Below are 16,299 nucleotides of genomic sequence, written 5' to 3' on the forward strand. Positions count from 1 at the left end.
GCTGACAATGATGATGATGATGATGATGATGATGATGATGATGATGATGATGATGATGATGATGATGATGATATAGGCTAATATTTTGTCCCCATTCAGTTCATTAGACGTTGATCATATTCATAATCTTCACAGACAGTTATGACGTTGATGCCTCGCTGCCGTGCAACCTTGAATTTTACCTGACTGCATCCGTAGCTTTAGAATGAAGGGCAGAGGAAAGAGGGGGTAAGGAAGGGGACTTGGTGCTAGCCTATCACGCATTTTGGGGTGCCTACAACTCCAAGTGCTCAGTCAGGCAATCTGAAAAGAAAGTGATAAGACGAACGCCACCAATATCGATCTGTCGCCATTTCTTGCAATGTCTCTAGCCACACATTGACGAGGTTACGGGGACCCCATCATGGAAGACGCACAACGTCAAAAACACCCAAACTATTTGTAATCTCATTCACGCCCTTCTGTCAACCATCCGGTGTCCACTTTGCCGTTTTTGCCATTTCGAAGGAAGCACGGTCAGCAATATTCTTCTCAGTAGACAGTGTTTCGGCGTGTGTAGCACATGGTGCTGGATGTTCTCCGTGATTGAATTACCTGCAGCATAACCAAAGACCCGTTTTCTAATCACATCGTTACTCACACGCTGACGCCATCCAAAACCAGCCGCACTTCTGAGGCATCGATAGTCAAAAACCGGACAACGCCTCACACCATCTTTTAGTAGAGGCGACGTTTCGCACCCATACGAAATTACAGCCCTTACTGCAACCTGGTACACGCGATCCTTAAAACCAGGTGATGCCTAACTGCCATGCCATTCGAAGGAAGCACAAGGGCTGGGATACTGCCAAACGTAGACAGGGAAAGTCGAGAGGCAGAGGTCGGGGCCGAACCACGGACCTTCCGGTCAGTAGATTCGCGTTCTAACCACTTGAGCCATCTCAGCTCTTTCCGTACTGGAAACTGAGTCTCACTAGCTTTATGGAGATAATCACATTATGGGTGATCGAGTCGCCAGCGTTGTACGCAAAGCGGTGCATATATCTGCTCAGATGGACTTTTCCAGAATAGTACCCTAGCCCCAATGTGTCCATGATTTCAAGATTACGGACCACAGTTATACCGTAAATAGCTAGGCATTTCTGTAGGTTACTTTTATGGTAAGATGGGCACGATCATGTATCTCGGTATGCCCTTTCCCCTTTATGTCTATAACGGCAGGGTTAGGAGGATGCCCTTGCGCGTGTTCTGGGGATTATTTAACTTGTTCAGCATTCACCGGGTTCCTTCGCCAACAGCTGTGCTCGGTTTTCGGGGCGACGCGACTGATCCCTTGGTTCAGCTGACGAATTTCAGTAAACGTACACGGTGTATTCTGTACTCGAGAGGGGTGAGTTGGACCAAGTGTTTAGAGCGCGAATTTGCTGACCGGAAGGTCTGTGGTTCGAACCCGACCTCTGCCTCTCGACTTCGCCTGTCTAGGCCTGGTGACCTGGCAGTATCCCAGCCCTCGTGCCTCCTTCGTGTGGCACGGTAGCTGAACGATTGATTGATTGTACTCGAGATTACCTGTGTGTCGGAATCCGACCAGCAGAAGCACACATGTTACACTTACATTTATCTTATATATAGTTTGACTTACAGGACATTCTCTTCTCTTGTTTGTAACCAACGGTCAAGTTTCACCGGATAAGGGAGTTTGCACAGAATTCCCATACGATTGCTCGTCAGCAGAGAGAAGGAGATGATGACAGCAGATGTAGTATGTTTAAGCAAGCTAACTTTCATAATAGCAAATGTTGCAACTGTTCAAAATTAGTGACAACTCGTTTTCTAATATCATCGATCAAGGAAGCCGAAACTAGAGAATGGAAGACAGGCTACTCCAGGATTCACATACTCGAAACACCAATAAGTTATTTTCCTGATCTAGTAGAGTGAACTCAGAAACTGCTTTGTGCGCTCGTGAGCGAATTTCCAGCTATCTTCAGATAATGTGTCGTAGTTGAATACTGCAAGAAGCTGAGAATTTCGGTTGTGCTGTATCAGAATGTGGTGAACAAGAATACGTGCGGAAAATGCACCGGGATTCTTCAGTCAGTATGCCGTTTGGACGTTGGATACCCTTTGCCAGCTTGGTTCGTCTTTAGGACAGGTCGAACCTGGATGGCATAGTCAATATCTTTCTGAGAATTATGGCTGCTTTCGGGGGAAACAGTTACCCTCCGAACTTTCACATCTTCGGCGGATGGTATAGCGTTTGAGTTGTAGGCATCGACCTTGATTGCCGCGTATCCACAGCTGTTGTATAACTACCCGTATTGCACTTCACACTCAACTAACCGCTAGATCCCATTGTAGACCAAAACACGTGAAGGTACCGGACTGTAACCAGCAACTCTACAAGTCATCATGCTACAAAATGAGCGGCCACACGCGCACGCCACCCACCCCGGATACGCTCCTGCGAACATAGCCTCAACGGATTACCCTTCCCATACGGGCCGTGGCAATGAGTTCACATTTCACCGACATATTATGACGGATGTTTTGTTGGATCCAGTTTGCAAACTGGATGCGATATTCCGAGAACTGATCAATTACAAGGTGAGTTACAGTGCACCCCCCTTGTGGGATTAGCAAAAACTCGTGTCTGAAGTAATGGCTGGTCGAATCTTTAAATTCTTATTCTACACTTGAAGCGCGATGCCATATCGTCCGCGAATGCTGCTCCCAAAATTGCACAATCCATTTCCGACAATAAGAATGGTACGACGGATCAGCTGAAAACAGTGAAGTACGCTCATATGTTGGCTCGTAACCAAGCGGCACGCTTGGGTCTGGTTACAAGTACGAAGGTAAATGGTAACGCCGGTGTTTTTCTGTACTAATTTCACGTGTCGTTTTAATATGTCTCACCAAAGTGCCCGAATTGGACAGATCTACATATTTTCTATCCCGGCAGTGTTCGTACTTTCGGGATAAATGGGTATTATTCTTATAACACCACTTGTTCTAATGGATCCTTGAAAGTCTCTTGTTTTCTTCTTGTGGAAAGGCTTTCTTCTATGATGCAGAGCCCTTTCACAGTGTAATAGCAATGTTCTATGGCCCAAAAAATCCCCTGATATCCGTACTGAGGGTCCTCTAAGGGCCGGTTGTTGTTTCAAAGTCTGTTATGCTCGCTCCAGTAACGTTTGAAGCGTCTGTCCTCCGTCTTTCGTCCGCCAATCCCTAGTGACCTTTAACAATACTTCTGGGTGGAGCGTTCATCTGAAGGTGTTGGATTCCTTTTCAAAAAATACACTCATTTGCAAATCAATTTAGTTTTCACGAGAGACTCAACTGAATCTCTCGTTTATGACATTCTACAACTGAATGTGTTGCACACAGGCCGCCTCATGGTTCAGTTGGCACGCTATTCGAGATATCGCATTCTATTTTCATAAAGGAAACTAATCACAAGGTTACTGAAAACTTTTCGACAGCCCACGACCGGTTACGCCCTTCTTGGGGCTCGTCGGGTAGGTGCAGTCCCCGGGATTCCGTCAACCTTAAGTTCCACTTGAACCCAAATTGGACTGTTTTCGAGCCGCAAGAAGGGCGAAACCGGTCGTAGGCTGTCGAAGTGTCTTCAGCAACCTTGTGAGTAGTTTCCTTCATGAGAATGCTGGATTCCTTTCTATCAGTCGATTTGCACCTTGTGTGTGTATTGGTGGCTAAGTGAACGACAATATTCCTCCCGAAGTGAAACCACTACGTATATTAGTATTTGACGCTCCTTTCTAACTTGCCTCTCTTCGTACAAATTGCACAATGAATCGTAGCTGACGAAAAACCCTGTGAAGAGGTTTCTGTTCGAAACAGTATCCTTTGGGAAATAAGTCTACCTTTAAAGACAACCAACAGTACGTCAGTAGTACCAGATATCCAATCTAACTCAAGCCCTGTTATGAGAAGATAGTGAGGGGAGACCCCTAACCAAAAGTTACCTATTTAAAGGGTCGTTTATTTGCCAACCCATTTGAGACGTAGAATAGGAGACTGTAGACACATATTCCGTTCCAGTTTGCCACACACAAAGCATGAACTTTTCATCTGTATTTCAAAACCACCGCCGGACATAATTTGAATGCAAGCTTTGTGAGATCTGGCAATTGTTTGTCGACAAGCACGAGATCTGTTTCCTAATCCTCTTTGAGTTTTCATCGACTAGAATCGACGTTTTCACACTGACAGACGTGGATATCCTTTCAAGGATACGAAGACCATGTAGACATGAAACGTCGTTAACATCTAGAACAATTTTTGCCATATAATAATAATAATAATAATAATCGTTCGTATCACCCTTTCGGTGCCCATCTGTCATCGTACCCGAAAGAAGCTCGAAGCCTGAGCTACCACCAGGTTGCCCAAGCGTAGACAAGAGCTTTCGAGATGCCAGGGTTGGATTCGAACGACAGATCTTCCACTAAGTAAGTTCGTCCGTCAACCACTGAGCTACCTAAAGTTCAAGTGTACTATATTTCGGGCCACCAAATGTTATTTCTAAGAGACGTGCGAATCTCATACAATGCTTTCGCGCTACCATTTTCGGGGCTAGAGAAGTCAGTTGTTAGAGCGCGAATTTACTGACCGGAAGGTCCGTGGTTCGAACCTGACCTCTGCCTCTCGACTTCCCCTGTCTAGGCTTCGGTAACCTGGCAGTATCCCATGCTTCCTTCGAGTGGCATGGCAGCTAGGCACCGAAAGGATGTTATAGACGAACTTCTGTCTTTTTGTATTTACTATTTTCAGTCCTACTGTTTCTGATCTCCAGAGGCCGCCACTTCAGCACCGTAGTCTCGGTGGGGGTTTAGTGAATTTTACTTTGCCTTCCACCACCGGCTCACAGTACACGCAGGGACCTTGGATACTTCGGCGCCTTGTCTAATTAAGACAGATACAGAACATGGAACACTGTCTAGGACACTAGCAGATGGGCTGATGGCATTGTATCATTCGACGGGGATGAGGGAGCGGGTCTGGGGAAGGGCCGGTGATCGATGAGCTGCAAGAGCGAATGATACTTCCCAGTTGTCCAAGCTGAAGAATGACATTCGGTTGAGGGATCCTACCTTAAGCCTTTGACTCGAAAACCCGCCTTACAAAACAGTGGAAGGATGTAGGGTCTTGTTCGGAGACCCTGTTCCTAGCCTTTGACCCAAAGTTTGAACCGCGAGACACAGGTTTTCAGGGTTTTGTTGGAGCTAGTGACTGCAGATGACGGTCTGGCCCGAAGACACAGGGACTAAGACATTACTGTTTCACTTCGTATATGGATTCGTACAACATGTGGCTTTTGAACAGCACCGGACTCTTTGGTTTTAGGAGTATTTTGATCGTATTAAATAATGCGCTGGCGATCAGGGTGTGAGGTTTTTAGAGTCAACCTCTTCTAACCCGTCCTCCCTCTGAGGAAAGCTGTGTCGCTGTTTCCCTAAATATGGAGATGCTAGTCGCCTGAAGAAAACTTCTTACTTGTAATGTACTACTCATAAGGTTGCTGCCTTCATACATCACAGCGTTACCTCCAGACCACCTCGTAATACGATTATTTGCAGTACGGAGACTCGCTGTTCTTCGTTGGACTGCTCTGCATGGTTGAACCCTGAAGAACTAAGTTCCAGCCAGTCTAACGCCCAGGATCATTGCAGCAATGAAGCCCGAATGCCACGATAAGGTGACAGCTTTAGGTCGGGCAAATGAAGCCTACGAGGCTAGATGGCCCAAGTGGTTAAGAGCGCGAACTTACTGACTGAAGGGTCCGTGTTTCGAACCCAACCTCAGCCTCTCGACTTCCTCTGCCTAGGCTTGGGCAACCTGGCAGCCCTCGTGCTCCCTTCGGATGGCATGGCAGTTAGGCACCGGAGGGGTGTTGCAGCTGAACGATTTTTTTACGAACCGACCTTTCAAAGAATCAAATTCGTAGGTTCGCCTTAACTTGCTGATTAACCTCAAGACTCACTCGACGAAGGGTGACTGAAGTCTCTTTACATTAGAAATATCCTAGACAATAGCGATAATGTACAAACTGGGATATCCAGCTTGTTATTGGAAGTTGAACTGTCTGTGTAGTGGGCGTATCCGCTCTAGAATACTTAAGTGAAGTTAGTGATCTATGCCTTGTAAAGCCTGAATCGTTCACAAAAGTACTTTTGTTCAGCGCACTTTCAATTGTTAGCTTGCAACAGTATACCTATGAAACTGCCAAGATCAATCTCGACTACTCACAGATGGCGGTCGAAAATTGTATTCTTTTATCAATAGCTAGACTTCTGTCGGTTCGTTCGAACTGTTTTGAGTTCAACATGCAATGTCTCAGAGAGTCTGAAAAAGTCAGTCATCATTTTTCGTTCAATATGTGTGGGTATCCCGGGAGGTTGGTTGAAAATAATAGTGTTGAAGGTATGTGGAATGGCATTCCGTATTCGCACAGTGGAATTCAATTTTCTTGATGGACTAAAGCAATCGGGCAATGGAGCCCAGAGTACCAGCCCAAATTTGTGAGCCCCATTTAGGCATCCCAGGGTCTCAGCGATGCTGGCAAATTACTCCATCAGACTTTTCCGCCAGAGGTATGATTGCTTCAGTGGACAATGAAATTTGGTGAGCTGCAAAAATATGAACGTAGATTATGATGGTTTTTGGTTTGAGCACCTACGCAACAAAATGCAACATTTTGATGCAAAAAGTTTTACTCCACTCTCGAAGGTTTTGGTAGCTAAGAGCATTGTGCGGCTAATGGACTCCATGTGAAACCAAACACAATGATGAGAGTTCTGTTTCAGTCGGCGTGTAGTTCCGCTCAGCCCAACTTACCGGAGGCCGCCGTTTTGATGCATTTGAGGCAACGCAAAAACCGCATCACAAAACGAGATATCGCTCGGAACGATAACCGGTCTGCTTGCGTCAGAATGTGTTGAAGGTTATACACTAATGTGTACTTTTGTGGTGAATAGCTAAACATTGCCAGAAAATGGATTTATACTGGTCACGTCATCTGTATGAAGGCGAGGACGGTTAAGTCAAACTTTTTTGATGTGAACTCGTTACACAAATGTGTCAACTGCAGCATTTGGCTACAGTTAAGGACAGCCTATTCGGGTTCGAGTAGAACGTAAGGTAGAACTGCGCCTACCTGACTAACCCCAAGAAGGGCGAAACCGGTCGTGGGCTGTCGAAGGGTTTTCAATAACTGTGAGTTATTTCCCTTATGAAGAAACGGGGGGCGTTTGGAGCCTTGGTAGATTTTTTTTTAGGAGAATGGTCCGAGAAAAAACATTATTTGAGTCAAGTGGAAGCATGGAAGACATTTATTGGACTTCTTTGGGGACCTCATTAAATGACAGTTATTCTTCAGGAGAAATGATTGAGAAATCGCTGGACCTGCTTCGCATGCCTGCTAACGGGATTCAGACAAAAGAACTCCGTCGAACAGCCAAAATGGTTAACCCTGCATTGATCCTGCTGGGTATTGCAAGACCAGTTGAAGCTCGATAGTTCACAGTGGTGGGGTCTAACACACCTGGGCAAATTAGGAGTGAAGACAACCGAACATCCGTGCGTACCACTTGTGTGTGACTAGTATGGATTGGGCCTTGTTTAGTACTATACCTTATCAGCATTCAAAATGCTCTGTCGATATTCCTGAACACCGCCGGTTTTCAAATAATCATCGCCCTTGGCACTTGCATCCAGCGCCGAGACTGCATGGAGAACTGGAAGTGCTGGTGGTGGTGAGGGTAGATCTGGCCTCTCCGATGGATGACGGCATTCGTAGGTCCGGTGTGCCACCGTTTCTGTGTGTATAGTAAAGCCCAGTAGGCAAATGTTTGACCTCAAATTTCAGTAGTACGGTTGCGTAGGCTATCATGTCTTTACTTGTGAAGCCGGTTGCGGATTCAGCCTGCACTGTCGATTGTTTTTCCCCTCAGTGAACGCAAACCTTTTCTCCTCATTCTCTTCCAGCTCATCCGTCAGTTGGTGGTTCTTCTACAGTCCACAAATTCACCAGATCTGTTGAACGAGACAGCTTTGACATTACAGTTGCTGGCCGAGACCAAGGTCGGATCGCGACTGCTGTGGACAGAGTTTGGAATCCCCATCTTGGTTAAAATGCTCAGGTTTGTCGCTGGGACCGATGTTTGCTCAGGTGATATCGTTTTTTTTAACCGCGGGGGGGGGGTTGCCTAAAGGATATTGCTTACTGACACCTTTGTAAACCATGGAATGCGTCATTCTTTGATGCGTCTTGTGAACAATAGTGTGATAGCACCATTCTAGTAAATAAATTTGTATGGGCTCGCTCCATGCCACATGCTTAATGGTATTATTAGGGGGGCTTAGAGGCTAACCAGACGTGAGTCAGTCATGTATGATGCTAAGTGGTGTCTTTACAATACATCTGGAAGCTGTTTGGTCAAAAACGATTTTTAGTTTAGCTGCGGCCTTCACATCGGTAGCACCATCAATTCTGCGGTTCTAAGAATGCACGCAATTATTGTTTGCTTTATTTTAAGTTATTTTGCTTTTTCAACTACCTGCACAGCCTCTCGACACACACACACGCAGGGTAAACTCTGCCCTTGACAGACAAACTGGCGTCAAATCGGTGCTGTCGGTAGCCGAGTTTGACAAAAGCTATCCTAACCTCCACGGTTTGAGACTTACTTTCGTTTCCAGCCAGTTCGCTAGAGCTGTCCAAATGAACAAATTTGTCTCCCACGTCGACTGGCTCATCTGCAAACATGAAGTTTGGGTTTGATCCCATACAGTCTTGCAGCAGCTGTTAAGCTGTAACACCCTTTCGGTGCCTATATACCGTGCCACCCGAAGGAAGCACAAAGGCTGGGATACTGCCAGGTCGCCCAAGCCCAGACAGGGGAAGTCGAGAGGCAGAGGTCGGTTTCGAACCACGGACCTTTCGGTCAGTAAATTCGTGCTCTAACCACTTGGGCCATCTCGCCCCGAAGGGTGTTACAGCTGAATGATCTTTCAGACCCTACAAACTCAGACGAAAGTTTTTTGTTTACTCGTACCCGTTCACAGGGATATAAATTTAGAATGGAGACCTTCGATTGTCAGAGTCGAAATCAGCTTTCAGGTTCGGGAAAACGACTAACGTGAGACGTTTGAAAGAGTGGAACTGTTCAACAACTAGTCTGAAGGTTAAAACGGTCTATGCATCCTCGGTCAGAGCGGTACCCAACTTGATTCCCACGAGCGTGTTACTCCTGATAATCGATCTACCTGCACAAAATAGCGCGAGAGCACCCTGGATGCGATGAATGCCAGGCTGATGCCACGGTAGTTTTTCTCATTAGGGTGGTATAGCTCAGTGGTTGGGAGCGCGAATTTGCCAACCGGTAGGTCTATACTTCGAATCCGATCTCTGCCTCTCGACTTCCCTTGTCTAGGTTTGGGCAACCCGGCAGTATCCCAGCCCTCGTGTTTTCTTCCGATAGCGCATGGTAGCTAGGTACCGGAAGGATATTACAGCTGAACGATCTTTTATTTTCATTTATTCGAATATGTTTGCATCTCCAAAAGAGCTTTTGTTCTTGCAGTATGATATGGTAGAGCAAGTGCGATTACTGTACCTAATAAATAAAATAATCGTTCAGCTGTAGAACCCTTTCGGTGCCTAGCTGCCACGCCACACAAAGGAAGCACGAGGGCTGCGATACTGCCAGGTTGCCCAAGCCTAGACAGGGGAAGTCGAGAGGCAGAGGTCGGAATCGAACCACGGACCTTCCGGACAGTAAATTCGCGCTCTAACCACTTGATCCATCTCGCCCCCGATTACTGTACCTCAGACTGAACAAATGTTTCCATCTCTTCAAAGTCACTGCATGTGTTTGTCGTTTGTCAGATTCTCTCAACTCAATATAATCAACAGCAGTATCTGTGTTAATAAGCTATCTGGTCCATCTAACCCAACCCGGTTACTCAATTCCACCTTTTGTCCGTGGTAATTGGGGCGTCGCTTGCGTCGAATACCCTTGAGAGGTTACTGAAATGTTCAGAGAGCTTGTTACTCTCCCAGAAGGGGTATAGCTGCGTTGAATTACGTCTCATGTTGTTGCCTTGGATTGAGGGTTAACACACACGTAACACTACTCAACACAGAACCACTAACCCACCGCTACGCACAACCACGCTCCCCAATAACGCACTGATGATGTCACCTCGATTGGTGATGAAATGTTTGCAATCAAATTGCCCAGCTCAGTGAACAAGCCATTAGGATTAGATCTTGAACTATTGAATGAGAAGCCTATGTTTCGAACATACTTTTGACTTTTTGGACCATTGCTAGCCAGCGTCGAATGACCTGACAGTATTTTTGCCCTCATGCTTCCTGGGTCGAGTAGCAATGCAGCAAAAGCGCACCACAGCTGTGACTGATTGACCGTGGGCTCGTTTGTTTAAATTTATACGAACTTGTCCCACTACCTTGAACATTTTCATCCATAGTGATTCGAACCATGTTGTCTATAGTTCGCTTTTATGTCGGTCTCCCTTTGTGTTTCAGGCACCCGTCTGAAGTAATCTTCACTACAGCGATGTACTTGCTCAACCAGATTATGTGGCATTTCCCGGATGAGGGCCGCCCGGAGGTTCGTGCTTGCTCGGGTCATGTCAGCCTGTCCGACTTGTTGTCCAAAGGTCGTCTGGATGATCCAAACTGGATTGTCATTTGCGTGGATACCATCCGAATGACAGTCTACCGAGACAGTGAGACCAAGGTGAGTGACAATTGGACGCCCGGGATAACGAGGAATCTAACAAATGGATGCCAGCTAGCACAAACACACACACGCGTCTTCGTTCATTTCCACTAGCCTGCTCGTTTGCTTTTTAGCAAGGAGAATAAATTCTCTAGTTATATATGGTCCCCCCCCCGATAAGTGATCTCGGGATGATTTTCAATTAGTACCCTTTGTGTAGCTTGCAAAAGTTGGACTGTGCTCCCATGTAGAATATGTTCCACCGGGCTGTGCTGTCCCACTTACCGGTGGTCCGCCAGGGAGAGAAGTGACATTGGCTGGCTACCAAGCTTTACCAAATAAGTGATCGATAACCTCGTGTTTTTTCAATACTTGTACGTCAGTTTATGGTGGTGATATCGTTCTTGATCAGAAATAGCGGAGTGTGTAGGAACACGACCCGTGCTTGAACGCGGTCCATCGTTTTCCTTCAAACAGCAGGCATCTTACGAGTTCCGTGACCACTGGAGCCTGTTTCATAATAATCCCCTGAGGGTAACCCGTATAACAGCTCGCATCCCACAGTCCGCTACCCACATCAAGCGCGAAATGAATCCAGCGGTACTACCCTGCTTATGTATCTAACCTCTTTAATTTACTCTTTAACCGTAAGACAGTCGCCTTTATGAGCTTTCGAAAGGAGCATTTAGGCAGACCCGTTCGCTTACCTATCAGCTGTTTCTCTCCGTTTTGCAGTTGGCCCTTCTCCCAACCCATTTGCATACCGATTTGGTTCGTCTACTCAGAACCTACCTGAATCACCCCAAAGTGACATACAATGTTACGCGGTTGATAAAGGTGCTTGGGACTTGCAACGAGAACAAAACGAAACTGGTACGGTGTGAAGCCGTTGAGGTAGGTTTGTACACAAGTTTTCCTATTCCATTATGATGATCCTTGTAGTCTGGATGAATACGCGAAGCCTCGATCAACTCCAGGAATCTGGGTAATGACATGGGAAACTTGTTCTTCACTGTTTCGGCGCAGATTATTTACAGCTTAAGTCAGTATCAGGAAGCCTGGCCAGGGGTCAGTAAACCTCGAAAGAGTCAGTCAGCTAACTCCTAGGTTTCGATCGGCCGATCTTTTACAGATAAATCCCGCCAAAAAGTTAACCCCCGCTACTCAAAAAAGATTAGAGAAAAGGGGATGTGAAATTTGTACTTTTAGTTTTTATTGAAGAAGGCGATATTGAGACATGTCATTAATAATTTGCATGAAAAGGTCCGTCGTTGGATCAACAAAGTTTTCGGTATGGTCAACAGTTTCATGAGTATAATTCATGTAAATCATCGTTTCAATTCCTTGGTATGATGCCCACATATCGGAAATGATGGTTGAGCCGGGAGCGATACAGGCCTGGATTGTGTCCATCAGAGAGGCTTCAGTTCCATCTGGCACTGCATACATGAATACCTCTAGTTTCCCGGCAGATCCCTCCGAAAATCCACTGCCCTGCGTGGTTTTCTACGGCGAGATATTAGCGTTTCATCGATCTCGACGTTAAAAACCCGGGCCCCCGACAACTGTTAGAGTCTGCAAAAGCCGTCAGTCGCAAACTTCGTGAGGAAAGTTTTTCCAGTCAACAGCGGTCGTGTGGCTAATAGATAATTCCTCTGAGAAGAATTTGATTTTTGCCAAATTTTTGGACCAGCAATAAATGAATAGAATTATTGTCCTAAACTCCATCCTAGACCGCTCCAGCCAAGTTCTCTTTCGAAGACCGATTTCTTTCCGACACTGCTGGGCATTACACCACCTGTCAGAAACAGTTAAAAGTGTCATTCGGTGGTCATTGGTGCACAAACTTTGTTGATGGATCACTCCGTGGCTTTGCAAAAAACGTATTGCCGTCTCCTTGTCATGAACGAGAGTTGAAAGCGTCAGAAAGTTCATTTAAGGCTTTACGTCCGAACGGAGAAAATGTTTGCACAAAATGAGCCTAGATGCGGATAAGGAATTGTTTTCATCAAAAATAGGTCAAGGTTGTGTGCGTACATTAAATTGGATCTGGCAAAAGGTAGCGGGACTTAACTTTTCGCACATGCACTTTTTGCATTAGTGGCGGGGCTTATATGGAAAAGATACGAAATTTTGGCGTATGTGGTTCTCTTTGGGGAGAATTCGGAGAGCTACGTTGGTTGACCCATATCCCAGGCCAGCGGTAACATTATCACGTGATACTTTAGGTGTTGCGTGCTAATCGGTATCATATGAGCTCGTCCGCCACGCAGTTTTTCAGTAGCGATAAAGTTGTGCGTCCCACTTCCTCAAGAACTGCTTGTATGTTTCAGCAAAGAGTTACAGCCGATTTCGGATCTCTTCCCATCTGTCAGCTATTTATTTGGCCATACTTAACTTAGATTCTTCCCTTCATTTTAGGCTCTAACACCGCTGCTTCAGTCGAAAAATGAATTTCTCGTCTTGGAAACCCTGTGGAGCTTGCGGAACCTTAGTGACCATGCCTATCACCTGGTAAACACGGAGACCCTCATCATGAGACTGATCGACTTGTTGGGCAGTACAGATGAGAACATATCGATCTGTGCCACGGGTTGCTTGTGTAACCTTACCTGTCAGAATGTACATAACAAAAGCCTGGTGGTTGAAAACGGTGAGTGGTCGATTGCATTCGTGCGGTAGCTCTTTATAAGGTAAACCAACCTTGGATAGTGATTGCACCAGCCTCAATGAGTAAGTCAGCTGAGTAAGCCACCATGACCCCCCTGTTTAGTCATATGTTCAAGTAGCCTGGCTAATCGATTTTCGCGGCTTAATAGGCCAGCACTTTGTCATGCTTCGCCTCTCCTCCCTCACAAGGCACAATCCGACGGGATCATCTTAGATCGGTGTTTGCTGTTCATCTCTTCTGAGAATTGCTTTACAATTAAAGTGTGATTTAAAGGATTACGATCAATCGTTCATTGTTAGGATTGCTCTACCCCAGAGCTCTGTTGCTGTTCTTTATGTTATCTCAACTGTTGCATATTTTCCACCTGTTACAATCCGTTACTCCCTTCGAGTCTAAATATGGCCACTTTTCTCTTGGTAGTCTGTTCTCTCTGTATGGTTTTTCATTGGGCTCTCTGTCGCAGAATCCACCCCTTTGCTTGGTCTCTTTCTGGGGTTGTGTTGCGTCTCTAACTGTATTGTATCGGGCAAAAACAAAACTGTGCTAATCCAAATAAGCTAACTAGGGTTTTTTGGCTGTCTTGATTAAACTCTCCAGACACTGATTGTGTTGTTTCGGGTGATTGACAAAGCATTGTTCTTTCCTGCTTCACAAGAAATCCCTAGACCTTTCCAAAAATGCAACACAAGATGCAGTGAGATTGCTTCTACTGAGCAATGCATAAAAAAATCGTTCAACTGTAGCACCCTTTCGGTGCCTAACTGCCATTCCACCCGGAGGTTGCACGATGGCTGGGATACTGCCAGGTTGCCCAAGCCTAGACAGGGGAAGTCGAGAGGCAGAGGTCGGGTTCGACCCGCGGACCTGCCGATCAGTAAATTCGCGCTCTAACCACTGAGTCATCACCCGCAAGGCTTGGATACTGCCAGGTTGCCCAAGTCCACACAGAGGAAGTCGAGAGGCAGAGGTCGGGTTCGAACCACAGACCTTCCGGTCAGTAAATTCGTGCTCTAACCAATTGGGCTATCTCGCCCCCTATCGCTAGATTTATATCGACAATCCAATCGGTTGTAATAAGGCGGAGCATTTTCTTCTTAGGACATAATCAACCAGAAAGTAGGTCACAGAAGTTGCCCGAAAGGAACATCGCGTTTCGGTTTCTTTTCGCGACGTGTATCCTCTATGTGTTAACAATAAATTCCATTAATCGTGCCTTCAAAGAGTAGTGAGAGTGAGTGACACAAAACAACCGCCCGACGAGTGTCTGCCAGTTGCATCTGCCGCCTTAGATACATTTCACCTGCTGTTTAAAGCGAAGTTGAACAAGCTAAGTTACGACAATCGTTAGCATATGGTTGAATCCGGCTCATATCTTGACAACCCTCGCTACAACAGTCGCATGGTTTCACCGACCAGTAGGTTATTGTCCCTTTCAATGGACTCAGATCTGTAAATCCAGGTGAAACAAGACAGAACAGTTTAATCACTGGACTCATATGATACTGGTGAAAAACAGACGTGTCAGGAAGTGTTAAATGCTCAGGAGGAAACGCTTCTTTCTGAATGTATAGATGACCCACCCAGGTTACCGGCAAATTACTGCTAGGTAACTTGACAGCTAGGATACTGGTGCCACACAGGTTTGCATTCCTGGTGTCCGGGGTTTGAATCCGGGCACGGTAAAATGCGTACTGACGGCGAGCCTCAATAAATGCTACACTGGACTAGTCACAATCATCGTGCTGAAATACGATGAGGGGTGATGTGAATACCGATCCTAAAAACCCCGCAGTTGCCCACAACTGACACATTTATTGGAGTTTGTGGTCCATGAGCTTCTCACTGACCTGGTGATATGTGCACATTTCGCATAGTTCTGAAAGGCGGCAGAAGAGAAGTTCACGATTAGAATTCAGGCACCACCGGCAATGACCGTTCCTCACCACCGGAAACTGATATCCATGTGGTCATTGACCGGGTGTCGTGTGATCGAAGAATTTTCACTGTTCCGTACTGTGAATCCATCCACACATATTCACACTGGGCGTTCTTCGTTGTCCTTGCGCCTCTAAGACGACTATCTATTTGATATTCAGCAGATTTGAGCCTACCTACTTGTTCGTTCCTCTCCCTATTGAGGCGAGACGGTCCAAGTGGCTAGAGTGCGAAGGTACTAGCCGGAAGGTCCGTGGTTCGAACCCGACCTCTACTTCTCGACTTCCCCTGTCTAGGCCTACGCAACGTGGCAGTATTCCAGCCCTCGTGCTTCCTTCGGGTGGTATGACAGCTAGACACCGAAAGGGTGTTACAGCTGAATGTTGACTACTGGAGTTGATCATTCCGAAGTGAGGCGCTATCTTTTCCCTCGTAGTGAAGAACGTTCTACACCTCACTAAATCACACACTCGTAGTTGAGCCGGCCAATTTTTTCTGCTCGCCGACTACTTTGCATTCTCGCTATTCTATTCGTGTAGGCGGGGTCACGCGCCTCTGTCAGCTGCTTAATCTGAATCCGGAGCGGCAAGAAATCACAGAGCCCATCTGTTCGGCTCTACGTCACGTGACGCACCGTAGTCAGCATGCGAACGCCGCAATCTACGAGGTGAGTACTATTATTGTAAAATTTTCATCAGTACTAATACGTCGTACATTTTTGAGTGCTCACTGCTTGAGGAATTAAAGCTCCTTATATGTACAATGGTTGTTTCACGCTTGTTTCTAGTCAGCTGTCAAAGGTGTTAATAATTTAGGAACCTAGAGTGGTGATAGCTGGCCCACAGCCAATCTGACCAGTTGGATGATACCTACTTGCGTTTTCTGTCATCGTATCCAACTGTATCAATGAACCCTTGG

At 46.1% G+C, this 16,299-nt stretch overlaps 1 protein-coding gene across 1 annotated transcript in view; it reads left to right on the top strand.

Annotated features, from left to right (window-relative positions):
* T265_06630 (hypothetical protein) overlaps positions 1-16,299 on the top strand; it is a gene marked incomplete at both ends in the record, with an annotated part of 30,857 nt that overhangs the window by 1,963 nt on the left and 12,595 nt on the right. Inside the window, 6 exons of the mRNA XM_009171943.1 lie at positions 2,362-2,607; positions 2,703-2,858; positions 8,014-8,168; positions 10,580-10,793; positions 13,197-13,428; positions 15,858-16,048. Coding sequence (XP_009170207.1) covers positions 2,413-2,607; positions 2,703-2,858; positions 8,014-8,168; positions 10,580-10,793; positions 13,197-13,428; positions 15,858-16,048 — 1,143 coding nt within the window. The remainder of the gene's footprint in view (positions 1-2,361; positions 2,608-2,702; positions 2,859-8,013; positions 8,169-10,579; positions 10,794-13,196; positions 13,429-15,857; positions 16,049-16,299) is intronic.

This window comes from Opisthorchis viverrini (assembly GCF_000715545.1).
Source record: "Opisthorchis viverrini unplaced genomic scaffold opera_v5_140, whole genome shotgun sequence".
NCBI lineage: Eukaryota > Metazoa > Platyhelminthes > Trematoda > Opisthorchiida > Opisthorchiidae > Opisthorchis > Opisthorchis viverrini.